Source organism: Athene noctua, chromosome 10, assembly GCF_965140245.1.
Source record: "Athene noctua chromosome 10, bAthNoc1.hap1.1, whole genome shotgun sequence".
Classification (NCBI taxonomy): domain Eukaryota; kingdom Metazoa; phylum Chordata; class Aves; order Strigiformes; family Strigidae; genus Athene; species Athene noctua.
In genome coordinates, this window is record NC_134046.1 from 19842342 (window position 1) to 19856517 (window position 14176).

A 14176-nucleotide genomic window follows, 5' to 3' on the forward strand; every position below is an offset into this window, starting at 1 on the left:
TCAGTGCAGGACCAAATTTATCATCAGATTTTGGGCTTCAGGCTCCTGCTCAGATGAGAATTATATTTTAAAAAAACTTGTCTGATCCAGCTGTGTGTAGGTTTCATCACAACTTGTATTACATATGATTAGAAGGAAAGAAAAGGCAAAATGCAGAGGTGGGATGACTCTACATAGGGATTGCACAACAAATATGAAAGCATACAGAAGAGACATGTAATGGCCTTACCTTTGGGCTTCTGAGCCTTTGGATTTTGTTAACATCACCCTCGTCCTAAAGGCACTCTTTCCTGGCACAGTGAAGGTGGCAGTCACTGCTGAAGGAGGTAACCAGGGGAGGGAAGTGCTTCCTCTTCCAAACAGCCTGACTTTGCTCTCTGATGTCTTGTCAAGGTCCCCTGGGCCCAGAGTGAGATGGCAGCAATGTAACCATGGCAGTGTTTGTCTCGGGGTAGTCACTGCTTTAATGACTCATCTGGGAGAATGTGATCACATGTGCAGCCTCCCTGCTTCCCTTTGCCCTATTTCATCCAATCTTTTGATCTAGTTATATAACCAGGAGTCCAGAGGGGTGGGGGGAAGGAAACAGTGCTGAAGAATCGCAGGTAATGTGTCTGTAGCTGAAATAGCAGAGCTGTTGTCTGGGAAGCCTGGGAAACTGGGTTTACGCCCAGCACAGTTCTCTGTCTGCAAGTGTATGTGATGTGTGATGTCTGAGCTTGTAAACTTAAGGAGTCATGGTGGGGAGGACATGGCTCCAAGACCTTGGCTGTGGTAGGAGAACTACTGTGACTGTAGCAGCGAACCCCTTTGCCTTTATCTTCACATGCAACATAACTCTTGCATTCATCGTGAGATCTGTTTCATCCCATAAGTTGTGGATACCTGTTTTTCCAGTATGTGTAGGACTTGCTGAGACTGATGTTCACAGAAATGTTTGCGCTGCTCTGCTGGTATTGGTCCATGGTGGGGTGAGCCCTGAAGTCCAAAATGGATTCTGACATAGACTTCAGGCAAATGCTGGGGCAGGTCTGGTGGGATGTCTGGAGAGGAAGCTTGCACAGTCAGTGCTTTTGACCAAGGTGTGAATTTAGTTCTTGTCATCTCAATTTTAAGAGGTGATACTGGTGATAAGGTTAATTTAATAGGCATATTAAATGTGGCAGCTGCAGAGGTGTCTGCACATGCAACATGTTGCACTCATGCATCCTTCATTTAAGCTCCCAGCTTTTTGAGAAGGGATGTTCTTTGTCTCCAGATCCCATGGAGTCACAATGTGATGCTTGTTAGCCCTGTATTACTTAATCTGCCACATTCTTCTGCACTGATGTCTTCTTTCCTTCAAAGTTCTGTCTAATTGTCATTTCAATTCAGTCATTAGCTCAGATACACAGTGTAAGCAAGAAAGCTGATTATGAGATGAGGTTCAGGGTATCTCTTTGCCTGACACAAGGGGACAAGATGCTTCAAAGAAGCTAATACAAGGCTTGTCAGAAACAGTTTACTTCAAGGGAAGCTTTTGAACAGAAACATTTCCTTTCTGTGCTCTGCAAGCATTAGTTTGGTCACTGGCAGCCTGTTGAAGAGCAAAATGTCACATAGAACAAGGTGTCATTTCACATAGTGCTTTAAGAATGAAATCAGCCACTAATGGAAGTCTGAAAATAGGAGAATGCAGAGAAAAAGGAAAATGTGTGATTTATAGTGTGGAAAGAGTATTGCCACTTGCTTTTTGTTTTTGAAAAAGCTTGCCAGAAATTGCCATTTAAATAATGAGTGGAGCTGGTGATAAAACAACCAAGTTGCCTGCTAAGCCATGACCTAGTGTTTGAACCAGATAACTTCTTGCATGGTATGTTCTGTTAACTTGGAAGATGGTTACACAGGTGTCACATAAATGGAAATTTCTGCCCCACTTGAATGCTGTGAAATAAAGAAAATGAGATTCGTGTCCCATGTTTTAATCAGAGTTCATTGAGCCCTGTAGGAAAACAGTCCCTTAGGGGCAGCAAGCGCTCCTCATGGACTGAAATAATTTTGCCTTGTTTTCTTGTCAGGACACTTTTGGGCTGGGTTGAGTGGTGTTAGTCTTGGCTTTCACTGTAAAACTTTTTTAACAGTCTTTGAGTGGTGGCTGTTGGAAAGGACCCAGTTTTGACCCTCAGAGAAACATGCTTGCGAACGAGTGAGAACAGGGATTCTTGATTCCCATTCACCTCAAATCCTGATGAATGCTCGTGTAAAAGCCAGCTGCCAGCCTGGGACAGTTGTTCTGATGTCATTACCTCCTTGTCTTTTCAGACCAACCCCAGGAAGCTGTGTTCAGCGGTGACCGTGTTGAACATGCAGAGGATGGAGAATGGCAGCGCTCTACTTCAACTACCTCATCTCAGAGTGAGCGGGCAGAGCGACTCTTGCAGAACCAGCACAAGAGCCTGGCCTCTGAGGACACCAAAAAGAAGAGGGCTCAGAAACCATCTCACATGCGGAGGAACATACGGTAAGCAGCAGCAAGACAGAAAAAGCTAGGGTCCTATATAGCCCTTTGGGTAAAAACAGAATTTCTGGACGTTGCTTCTGAGCTACATTTTGCCACTGCCAGCGAACCAGATGGCTTTTCTTTTCCAAAACCTTAGGATTTCACCAGTGGGAGTAGTATGATCTCAGACTGGAGTACTGTATGTGGGTGCAGACTTGTTTGGTATTTCAGAAGAGCGAATATTTGGTTATGGAATATACTGCAAAAATTGTGTATTTGCTGCTGGCCTTTAAGGCATATAATTGAAAAATAGTACCACCATTAAGTAAACATCCAGTTTCAGATATCTGCTGATGGGCATCCTATTGCAAACAGACTAAAATACATTTCTTCCCTCTACTATCCTGGGTACTTGTTGGCAGAAATGCTGATGCTGTGACTGGTGACTGAAATGTTGGAAATCAGTTTCGCCTGGATTTTATAAAGCAGTAATTGTGTAAGTCACCACATATATTCTGGGACAAGTTGTGAGGAGGTAATTAGCTATGAAATTTTGTTCTAGGGGATCTAAAATTCTCTGAGGAGTCATAATGGATCAGGAACTCCTGTGGCAGGAAGTGTCTCTTTTGCCCTGTATGTAACGTGCTGGTGGTCTTTGGTTCATATTTAAGCTTGTGCAGACTGATTTTCTTATTCTGAAGGAATGGCCATTGAGTAGGCCTTGGAAACTGAGACTTCGGTAGGATGGAGAAGATGGGTAGGTTTAAAGGCCAGATTGAGGGAGCATGATTTTACCACTGCTTGTACTGCACCTCTCCTCTGGCAAAAGAGCCTTTGTTTCCACGGCTGCACATGTGAAACTGAAGTGGGGGAAAAGCAACTTTTGGAAGTAAAGAAAATTACCTGTAAAGGTAAGGTGCTTTGAGAGCATCATTTGAAACAATTGTTAAAGCCATTAGAGATCCTAGTTCCTGAAAATGCTATGACAGAGGAGAATCAGGGAGATGACTTTTCGTGGGGGAAGAATTGATGCCTTTTCTTCCCATATATCTTCTTTGTACGACTTTGTGCATTTTCTGTTTAGAAACTGCATAGCAATAAATAACATGTTTTCAGACAGCGGAACTAGTCTGTGATAACCTAGTTTAAGTATATACTTACCCACTCACATTTTTCCTCCTTTCATTATTTTCCTCCTTTCATTATTTTCCTCCTTTCATTATTTTCCTCCTTTCATTATTTTCCTCCTTTCATTATTTTCCTCCTTTCATTATTTTCCTCCTTTCATTATTTTCCTCCTTTCATTATTTTCCTCCTTTCATTATTTTCCTCCTTTCATTATTTTCCTCCTTTCATTATTTTCCTCCTTTCATTATTTTCCTCCTTTCATTATTTTCCTCCTTTCATTATTTTCCTCCTTTCATTATTTTCCTTTCCTTGACCAGTAGTTGTGTTACCTGTACCTGGAAAGCAGAGTCTTGAAATAGCTGTAAAATTTGTAGCTTTTGATGATGATGTTTCTACCCTGTGTATCTGACAAGCTACCTGGAGCTTGTCAATCATCTTTTGAGCCAGCTGTACAGCCATTCAAATTTTTGGAAGAAATTGTTCCGAATGTAACCAAATCATGTTTCTCTCTTTGCTCCTGTGTTCAGAAAGCTGTTGCGTGAAGACCAACTGGAAGCTGTGACAAAAGCAGCCCAGCAGGAAGAGTTGGAGAGAAGGAAACGGCTAGAGCAGCAGCGGAAGGATTATCCAGCCACTATACCAACCGTACCCCTAGAGTTTCTTCCTGGTAAGCAGTGAGAGATGCCACCTGAAGCAATATTTTTTTTAAGGATAGAAGCTGGATGAAGAAGAAGGTAATGCTATGCTTGTCCATGATAGGACAAGGGGTAATGGTTTTAAACTAAAAGAAGGTAGATTCAGACTAGATATAAGGAAGAAATTTTTTATGCTGAGGGTGGTGAAACACTGACACAGGTTGCCCAGAGAGGTGGCAGATGCCCCATCCCTGGAAACATTCAAGGTCGGGTTGGATGAGGCTTTGGGCAACCTGATCTAGTTGAAGATGTCCCTGCTCATTGCAGAGGGGTTGGACTAGATAAGCTTTAAAGGTCCCTTCCAACCCAAATCATTCTGTGATTCTGTGCTGCACTTGGACTTCCAAGTGTAAACTCTTGAAACAACAGTTCCAAACCCCTTTTAGTTCAATGTAGTCAGTTCCACTTCTGAGCTAGTTCTGAGTCAAGATGCTGTGGCTGTATGGTAAAGGTACCAGGTAACTTTTGTTAAGATATTTTGACAAGTTGATTGTGTGTAAGCAGGATGCTGGAACAGGTCTCTCTCTTGTCTTTTCAACAGTATGGAAGCTTAAAGCAATGTACTTGACAGAAATGCCATGTCCTTGGTTCAGATCATATTGGTACTGTGAATGGTCTGGTTGGTAATGCATGGGTCTAGTTCTAGGGGTATTGGAGCAATAGACTGGGTGTACATATGTTCATGATGTAACCTTGTCCTTTCTGCATGTTTTAGCAAGCAGTGAAATAGTAGGCGGTATAAATGGTTCAGCATCACCCTTGTCTTTTGATCAATATGTCATCTTGCATTGTCTTCTAACCCAGATCATTTCACTGATCTAATTTATAGCACAGCCTCTCAGACTGGTGTAAAGGGCAGAGAAGTGCAGTTGGAAGGTGTTGGGAGTAAGGAGTTCTTGAGTTGACTTTGCCTCTTGAGAAAATGTATATTCTCCCTTAAGTGCAAGTGTTCAAAACATTTTTACATGGGGAGGGGGGGGGAAGGAGTAAGAGCTATTTAAAGCACTCTAACTGTTGCAGAGCAGGTTGTAGCCCTGGAAGAACGCCGTTGCTGGCTGAGTCACTGCAGCGGTGCTTATTTGGCCCTGTTAGCTAGCCTTTCTCCCCACATGGCAATGCTTAAACATACAAACAAATGGTCTTGATCAGCAAACGTTGTTTATGGTATGTGGGATATAATTATTACAGTGTCCTTACTAATAAAGGGCAGTTATCATCCCTTCAGCAGTTGTTACTTTCTCTGCTGGGTGAAAACCAGCTTTTAATTCTGAGAGCCAAAAAAAAAAAGAGAGGCTTTAGCATGTTGCGTGGTCAGTGTGCCCCAGCCAGGGCATGCAATGGAGAGGGTGCCATCAGCAATGGGCTATTGTTTCGGCATATTGAGGAAGGAGGAGATTGTGACCCAGGAAGCTGAGTCATAGCAGTATTGTAGACAGTGAGAGTCTGTTATGGAAAATTCCAGGACTAAGTTATTGGAGCAAAAGTGGAAGGAAATACTGTCTGGTTTTTGAACAGTTTTGTCTCCTTCCCCATTATTATGAATTACTTATTGTTTGTAATTTATGTTTGTAGAGGACATCGTTTTCAGAACAGCAGAGGCTACCCAGCTCCCCCCTCAGGTCCTGGCTGAGGAAGTGATCTGCCTAGATAGTACCAGCAGTGGCAGTGAAGATGATGCTAAAGGAAAAAATAGCATTAAAGATGGTAAGTGACCAATTGCCTCAGCCTGGTCTTCTCACAATTTGCTGTTTATTTAGCCCCAAGTCTCCTGTTCCCATCTAGTCAGATGTTCCAGTAGTGAATCACTTCAGATTTTTGTAGACCTGTTGGTCTACAGTTCTGGCCTTTGAGTCCTAAACTAACATACATAAAATGGCCAGTCAGGCACTCTTGCAAACTTTATTTCTAAGTGATTATTTCTACTTTATAAATGCACTTAGTTTTGCTAAGTGCTCTGATGATGAATGCTTACATGATCTGCTTTGTATAAAAGGAACATCTAAATATTCAGATCTGCAACTGAAAGTGGGTTTTATGTCACTTGCCCCAAATGGATCTAACCTGACTCCTTTATACCAAAACTGGCAGAGTACTTCCTCCTGATTTCCTTGGTGGTCCTTAGACATTGTATGAACAGATAACATGCATGTCTGGGTTTGGGAATTAAGAGGACATACGGAGGAGAACATAAAATGCTTACAGAAACTGTCTCATGTTCTGTTTGAATCAGCCCAAATTAATGTTCTCTGAAACACAGGGAAACTCAGGAAAACTCATGCTTTTATATACTGGTCTGAGGGGCCTGTTGTGTGCCTCTGTTGTGCTTGCTTGATCAGAATAGGCCATTAGGCCAGTGTAGAATTGCAAAAGGGGAGTAGCCTTATTTTCTTGATATGATTTTTTTCCATGCATGATAAACTCTGATGTCAAGTTAACCTTTGCCCTTATTCTCTCTTGTTTTGGTTACTTTATAGAAGTGATTGAGCTGAGTTCAGGAGAGGATGATGCCCTCCAAATTGTGGACAGTAGTGACTCTGGCAATGAAGGGGAGGAGGATGGCAGTGAAGAGAGCAGTGGCTCTCATGTGAATGATGCCTTAAATCAGTCAGATGCTCTGGGGCAAGTCATTGTCAACATCAATCATCCACCAAATGAGGAGGACATTTTCCTGGCTCCCCAGCTTGCACATGCAGTAAAACCTCATCAGGTAGGCTCTGTTAACCTTGAAAATGCAATGAATTCAGGCAAACCGGTCTTGTAGTCTCAGCAGAAGTTCTTTGGTGAGCTCTGTGACCAGTTTGGTTGTGGTGGTGGCTGTCATGGACAGTCAAATGATAAGGACAAGTTAAAGGAAGGCCAGGGCTAGGTATAATTTTGGCTGTTGTTATCATCAGACTTTTGCATATTTAGATGAACGTTTTAAAAATAAAATTATATTTATAAACAAACTAATCAACCCCAATTCAGATTCTCTGTCTTCAAATGAATTTTGATTTATTAGTATATTTTCAGGAAGTTTTATAAGTATCTAAAAACACTGATGTTCTGAGCCTTCCCTCGATTACTGTAGTAAACTTGAAACAACCCCTTTATTTTCACAGTTATGCAATTCTAATGTGCTTACTGCTCTGTAAGTTCATACCCATCTTGGTTTTGTTCTCCCACCACTTTTTCTGCGTTTCTGTCTAGATTGGTGGAATCCGATTCCTGTATGACAACTTGGTCGAGTCCTTGGAGAGATTTAAAACCAGCAGTGGGTTTGGGTGTATTTTAGCACATAGCATGGGCCTGGGCAAGACCATACAGGTCATCTCTTTCTTGGATGTACTTTTCCGCCACACGGAAGCAAAGACTGTTCTTGCCATTGTACCTGTAAGTAGCCACGTGAGGGGCTGGCTGAGGGGCTTCCTTGCACTACTTCTTTCTTTGTGTAGAGAAGATTGATTAGTGTCCTGTCTCACATGAAGCTTTATCAAACCCTTGCTGTTCTTCTCTCTCTTTCATTCCCTGCGTCCCTGAGTTTGCATGCTGTAGTCTGCTCCTTCTGTCTGGGCATGGCTGGGTGTCATTCCCTATTCTCATTTTTTTTCTTAAAATCAGGAGTGGGGACTTTAATCCTTCCATGGCTAACTTTTTCAGGTGAATACACTCCAAAACTGGCTAGCAGAATTCAACATGTGGCTCCCAGCACCTGAAAACCTTCCTGCTGATTATGACTCCAAAGAGGTCCAGCCTCGCACCTTCAAAGTCCACATCCTGAATGACGAACACAAGTAGGTGCTATTAGAATCCCTTTTGAGCTCTTGGACTGCATCTTACAGAACTGTCATGAGAATTGCTGTTGCAGACTGTTTAGTTTGGGCTAATTCTGTGCCCTCAACTCCCAGATCTTTCCCACTGTGTGTTTGTTGTGGATGCCATCTTGAGGGGATGATTTTGGTATCTGTGAGAGATTTATTGTCTCTTTCATTCAATACTAGGATCTTTTACTTCCTTCTCACACTGCTAAGGTGCCTTTCTCTTCTTCTGTGTATGCTGAGATCAGGAACCCAGTTGCAGAGACAGCTACTTCTGCAGAGAGGAGCAGAAGTGCTGTGGTTTGTTTCTGGTGGTACACTGCTAGTCCTGTCAGAGTCCTGGGATTCCCAAGACATGTGCCTCCTCTAAAACATGTTGCTTATATTTTAAATATGAGTTGGGTTTTTTTCCCCAAGATTTTTCACACACTTAAGGATTCCTCTACCTGAACTGTGACTTTCTGTGAATTGTGTTGTCCTTGAGGGATTCTGGCAAGTTATACAAAGCCTCCTTGTCCAGAAAGGAGAGATCAGTGATTGCAGTTACAGCCTGGTGTAGAGTGTATTCCTGGCTTGTGGATCTCTTCTTCTTTCTGGCTCATTTTTCTTGCATGGGTCAGGACAGTGTACTGATCCTAGGGAGCTCTCAGTTCATCAGCTATGTTCATATGTTCATCTGCTGAGGTCTTCGTCTTCTGGCTGGAGAGTACTTTGAATCTACTGATGCTACTCCAGCCATGTGTTTACTATTGGATGAGATCTGATGTCCTCTGGGAGGATTGAGTGAGGACAGTGTCTAGATCTGAACCAATTCTGAGCAGGCTAGCAGGGAAGGAATAACTGAGGGATGGTAGCATTGGAAGAGACAACAACAAGGGATAAACGACTAGACGATTACAACCACGCACATTAGCAGCTTGTTCTGAAAATGGTTTTTGCAGAGGCAGTCTCCTCAACAGCTCTTTAAAAAGGATATTCTCAAGTTTGATATGCTTTTGTACATGACAAACTTCTATAGCTCAGTTCCTGTAAGGATTTGTCAATCGTAACCCTGTTACCTGTGGCACATAAAAGGGTTTTTTTCTTTTCTTCTGTACCATGTTGTCTCCTAAAGAAACTTCATTGTATTCCTCTGCTTGGTTTGATGTGAGAAAGTATTTCAATTAATTGAATGGGTCTTTTTTCTAATCAGACTCCAATCCAGTGGTTCAAACTGAAACTGGAGAGAAAGCTTACAGTTTATTTGGTTGGTTTGTTTATTTGTTTGCTTGCTTTGCAGGACAACAGCTGCACGTGCAAAGGTGGTGAATGACTGGGTGATAGAAGGTGGTGTGCTGCTGATGGGATATGAGATGTACCGTCTCCTCTCACTGAAGAAGTCCTTTGCCACTGGCAGGAAGAAGAAAACAAAGAAACAAGCTGTCCCTGTCATTATTGACTTAGATGAGGAAGACAGGCAGCAAGAGCTGCTGAAAGGTGGGAGGCCAGTCCTTGAGAGAGAGAGTGTGATCCAGTTGTCCAGCTGGATATCAACTCTGGCAACACAGGGAAACAACCTATAACTTGCTTTTAGCATCCCTGCCATGATCAAACTTTGCTGGGCAGGATTGTGTCTTTGGAGGCAGAAGGTTGTGGAGCTTTGGTTGATTCTTTCATTTCTTGTAGTAGCTGCAAGTAAGCATGGAAGGCAGTACAATGAACTCGGGGATTTGTCTGGGTGAGATTTGCCAGTCTGATGTGATGCAAGACACCCAACTTGATGCAATTCAGGTCATTGAGCAGAAATCAATGGACAGTCATGTCTGGTCATTACCACATTATGCTAAATTGGAGCTAGTGTCTAGTCACATTTTATTTCCTGAATCAGCCTTGCTCTTTGCTACCCATGAATACTGAGAGGTTTTTTGTCTTTCAGAACTGTCTATGTTTTTGGGAAGTTTGTGACCCTATAAAACTAGAACTTTGTCTTACTCATCTCTAACTGACACTTAACATTTCTTGTCCTCAGGGATTGAGAAGGCTTTGTCTCGCCCTGGCCCAGATGTGGTTATTTGTGATGAGGGGCACAGGATAAAGAACTGTCATGCCAGCACTTCACAGGCCCTGAAGAACATCCGCTCCCGCCGGCGGGTAGTGCTGACTGGCTATCCGCTCCAGAACAACCTCATTGAGTATTGGTGCATGGTAGACTTCGTCCGACCTGACTTTCTAGGTTCACGGCAGGAATTCAGCAACATGTTTGAGCGCCCCATCCTGAACGGGCAGTGTATTGACAGCACCCCTCAAGATGTCCGTCTCATGAGGTATCGCAGTCATGTCCTGCATAGCCTGCTGGAAGGCTTTGTGCAGCGGTGAGTCCACAATGAGTTCTTAATGGTGTAGTCCATGCAAACAGCTCCTTCATCCCAGATTAGTCTGCTTATTTGCTGAGTTTACGCAGTACAGCTAATCATGCTGCCTTATAGAATCGTAAAATCATTTATGTTGGAAAAGACCCTTAAGATTGTTGAGTCCAACCATTAACCTAATGCTGCCAAGCCCACCACTAAAGCACGTTCCTTAGTGCCACAACTACACATCTTTTAAATACCTGCAGGGGTGGGGACTCAACACTACCCTGGTAGCCTGTTCCAATGTTTGACAACCCTTTCGGTGAAGAAATTGTTCCTAATATCCAATCTAAACCTCCCCTGGTGCCACCTGAGGCCATTTCCTCTTGTCCTATCACTTGTTATCCAGCAAGAGAGACCAACGCCAGCTTCACTACAACTTCCTTTCAGGTAGTTGTGGAGAGTGGTAAGGTCTCCCCTCAGCTTCCTTTTCTGCAGATTAAACAGTGCCAGTTCCCTCAGCCGCTGCTTACAGGACTTCTGCTCTAGACCCTTCACCAGCTTCATTGTCCTTCTCTGGATATGCTCCAGCACCTCAATGTCTGTGTTGTAGTGAGAGGCCCAAAACTGAACGCAGTATCTGAGGTGCAGCATCACCAGTGCTGAGTACGGGGGGACGATCCCTTCCCTGGTCCTACTGGCCACACTATTTCTGATACAAGACAGGATGCTATTGGCTTTCTTGGCCGTCTGTGCACACTGCTGGTTCATATTCAGCCAGCTGCTGACCAACACCTCCAGGTCCTTTTCTGCTGGGCAGCTTTCCAGACACTCTTCCCCAAGCCTTTAGTGTTGGTGGGGTGGTTGTGACCCGAGTGCAGGACCCAACACTTAGCCTTGTTGAATCTCATACAATTGTCCTCAGCCCATCAATGCAGCTTCTTAGGCTTGAGTTTTAAACAGGCACTTTAATTTCTCTTTGTGGGAGGATCTTAAGCATACAGAGAAGACCACAGAGGAGGTTCATAGGTTACCAGCTCCGTATTTCTCTCAGAATCTCTGTCTTGGTTAATCTGTCAACAGCAAAGTGATCCTTATGGCTGTTTTGCCTTTGAGGGTAGAAGTAAAGTTGGTTTGGTTTGGTACCACAAGCTCTAATAATGGAAAACAACACCTCTAACTGCACCAGAGTGACCTCAGATTTATCTTGATGTCCTAATAGTTAATTTGGATGTGTACTTTTTGACATCTTCTACCTGAGGGTCTGAAAGTCTTTCATCAGTCCTCACTTATGAAAAGTGACAGTGTCTCCACCACTCTGGAAACACATCAGCTTTGTTTCTCAGATAAAGGTTCTAAGCTGCTGGACCAGTGATTTGGATGGACTGTCTTAGTCATTGGCAGAGCTAAAGAAAGATCTTAAGTCTTATTTCTGTTTTTCATCTGCTATGGAAAACAGGACTTTGATCACCCTCTTAACACTGTAACCTATGCTAGAAGGTTGTAACATTTGAGGTCTCTGTAATTGTGCTTACAGTTGGTATTTGGCTGCAGGGAGAGTATCTCAGAAGTGTCATGCAGTAGAGAAGCATACAACTAAAGGTCTTTCTCCCTGCAACTGGGTGGGCAAGAAGTCAAAATCTTACCCTACAGGCAGCCACAGAGAGATCAGACTGGGAAATTCCCTTCCCTCTATTTATCTCTCTTTCTTTATTTTCTCCACAGGCGAGGCCACAATGTGCTGAAGGTTCAGCTCCCATCTAAGGAAGAACACGTCATTTTGGTACGTCTATCAAAGATCCAGCGGGCCCTTTATACGGAGTTCATGAACCGGTTCCGAGATGCAGGCAACAGTGGCTGGCTGGGACTGAACCCACTCAAAGCTTTCTGTGTCTGTTGTAAGGTAGGTTTTGTCAGGAGATGTAAAGAAATATTCTAGTATGTAAGGGAGAGACAGGAATATAAGTCAAAACAGGAGATAAAAGCATGGTTGGCCAGGCACATCTGTCTTCAGAGTGCTCTGCAATGGTCTGGCAGAATTGTTATCCCTGTGTCCAGAACTGGGATGCAGGGATGTTAAATGTCTTTCTCAGATTTGTGCAAGAAACCTGCTGCCTTCAGCTGAACCAGTACTGGGCTGATACCTTAACCATTTAACAAGCAGCTTCCTCTGCATTTGTGCTGTATGGGTGCACAATGGCCTTCTGTTTTGTTCTCAATTAAATAATTTGGCAGTTTTAAAGTCAGAAGAGCCTTGGTTAAGATGGTTTATACCCTGTGTTATGGTAGAGTCATGTTTTCTGTTTTCACTACCTTAATGCCGTCAGACTGGTTTTCCCTGCAGTGCCTTATAGTTCCATGTGGAGATGGTGAGGAGAAGATCAAAGTATTAGTTCTTTCCTTTGAATAGCTGTGGGAATTTTCAGTCCACAGTCACTGACTAGCAGTAGGCAACTCAGACCTAACCACTTTCTCTTCTTACCCCTTCAGATCTGGAACCATCCAGATGTGCTGTATGAAGCTCTGCAAAAGGAGAATCTGGCAAATGAGCAGGATTTGGATGTGGATGACCTTGGCACAGCAAGTACTAATTCCCGTTGCCAGCCTCAGGGAATTAAAGTCAAAACAGAAAGTAATGCATTGGCATCACCAGTTGGAGAAGCTACCAATAGCAAGTTCCTTCAGAGCGTTGGTTTCAACCCTTTTCAGGAGAGAGCAAATCAGGTCGTTACTTACGAGTGGGTGAGTACCACTGCAGGAAAACTCTTCATCTGGAGGGTTATGATAAGCATAGGCTAGATACTTACTCTGAAAGACTGTACCTCTTTTTGTTAAGACAGTTTTCTGAAGTAGAGGGGGAAAAAAAAAAAGACTCTACTGTTTAAGAGTTGGAGATTTCTGTTACATTTTCTCTACCACAGAGCATCTTGATAAGCATGTCTGCATGGTGCAGGTAGGGTTTTTGGGACTCTGATGAAGCAGGAGTGCAGGCAGCACTCTTTTATACCATTGTTTTCATCTGACCAAAAAGTCTGTGGACTTTGTTATTCTGAAAAAGGTGTTAGAGTGTAAGTTTAATCTAGATAAGATGGTAGTAAATCTAGTGGGCTAGAGGAAAGGTCTTGAGATAAAGTAGAGAGTCATGAGAGGTTAAGAGAATGCTCGTTCATCCTTACTACAAGAAGCTTGTCATTTGGAGCTTCTGGAATGGGAGGTAGCAGCAGTAGTTGGGAGTAACGTTGTCACCTCGACCTGGCTGGATGTATATAACCTCTCTGCATTGACTTATTTCTCTCACCTTGAGACAGGATTGTTGAACTAAACAGGGAATGAGCAACTCCACCTGTAATAGTCTCCCGTTTCTCGGTAGGCCAAAGACATCTTGTGTAATTACCAGACGGGAGTCTTGGAGAACTCACCCAAGATGGTGTTACTCTTCCACCTAATTGAGGAAAGTGTGAAGCTTGGAGACAAGATCTTGGTCTTCAGGTAAGCAAAGTATTAACAGCTGATCCTACAGTCACTAAAGGAGGTTGTTACACAGGGTGAGTGGTGTGGCAGTTCCTCTTTTCTCCTTTGTTGTATTAGATCCTGGTTTTCCTCCACGGATTTTATACCTCTGCCACTATCAAGTTTACTAGTGAGAGGTGTGCTGCCACAAGCAGGGTTTGACAACCCTCCGTTCTGTCATGGTTTGGGAAGAGTTCTAATGCTCCACTTTTGCTACTGTGGGGGATTTCTCCTGAA

General features: G+C 43.2%; 1 protein-coding gene across 3 annotated transcripts in view; it reads left to right on the top strand.

Moving 5' to 3' along the window:
- The window catches only part of RAD54L2 (RAD54 like 2), a 71978-nt gene that overhangs the window by 45502 nt on the left and 12300 nt on the right, over nt 1-14176 (top strand). For all 3 annotated transcript variants that reach the window (XM_074914622.1, XM_074914620.1, XM_074914621.1), the window contains 11 exons: nt 2302-2500; nt 4135-4274; nt 5875-6006; nt 6777-7009; nt 7492-7674; nt 7942-8075; nt 9379-9575; nt 10108-10450; nt 12155-12332; nt 12920-13171; nt 13800-13918. In XM_074914622.1, the coding sequence (XP_074770723.1) occupies nt 2302-2500; nt 4135-4274; nt 5875-6006; nt 6777-7009; nt 7492-7674; nt 7942-8075; nt 9379-9575; nt 10108-10450; nt 12155-12332; nt 12920-13171; nt 13800-13918 (2110 nt within the window). The remainder of the gene's footprint in view (nt 1-2301; nt 2501-4134; nt 4275-5874; nt 6007-6776; nt 7010-7491; nt 7675-7941; nt 8076-9378; nt 9576-10107; nt 10451-12154; nt 12333-12919; nt 13172-13799; nt 13919-14176) is intronic.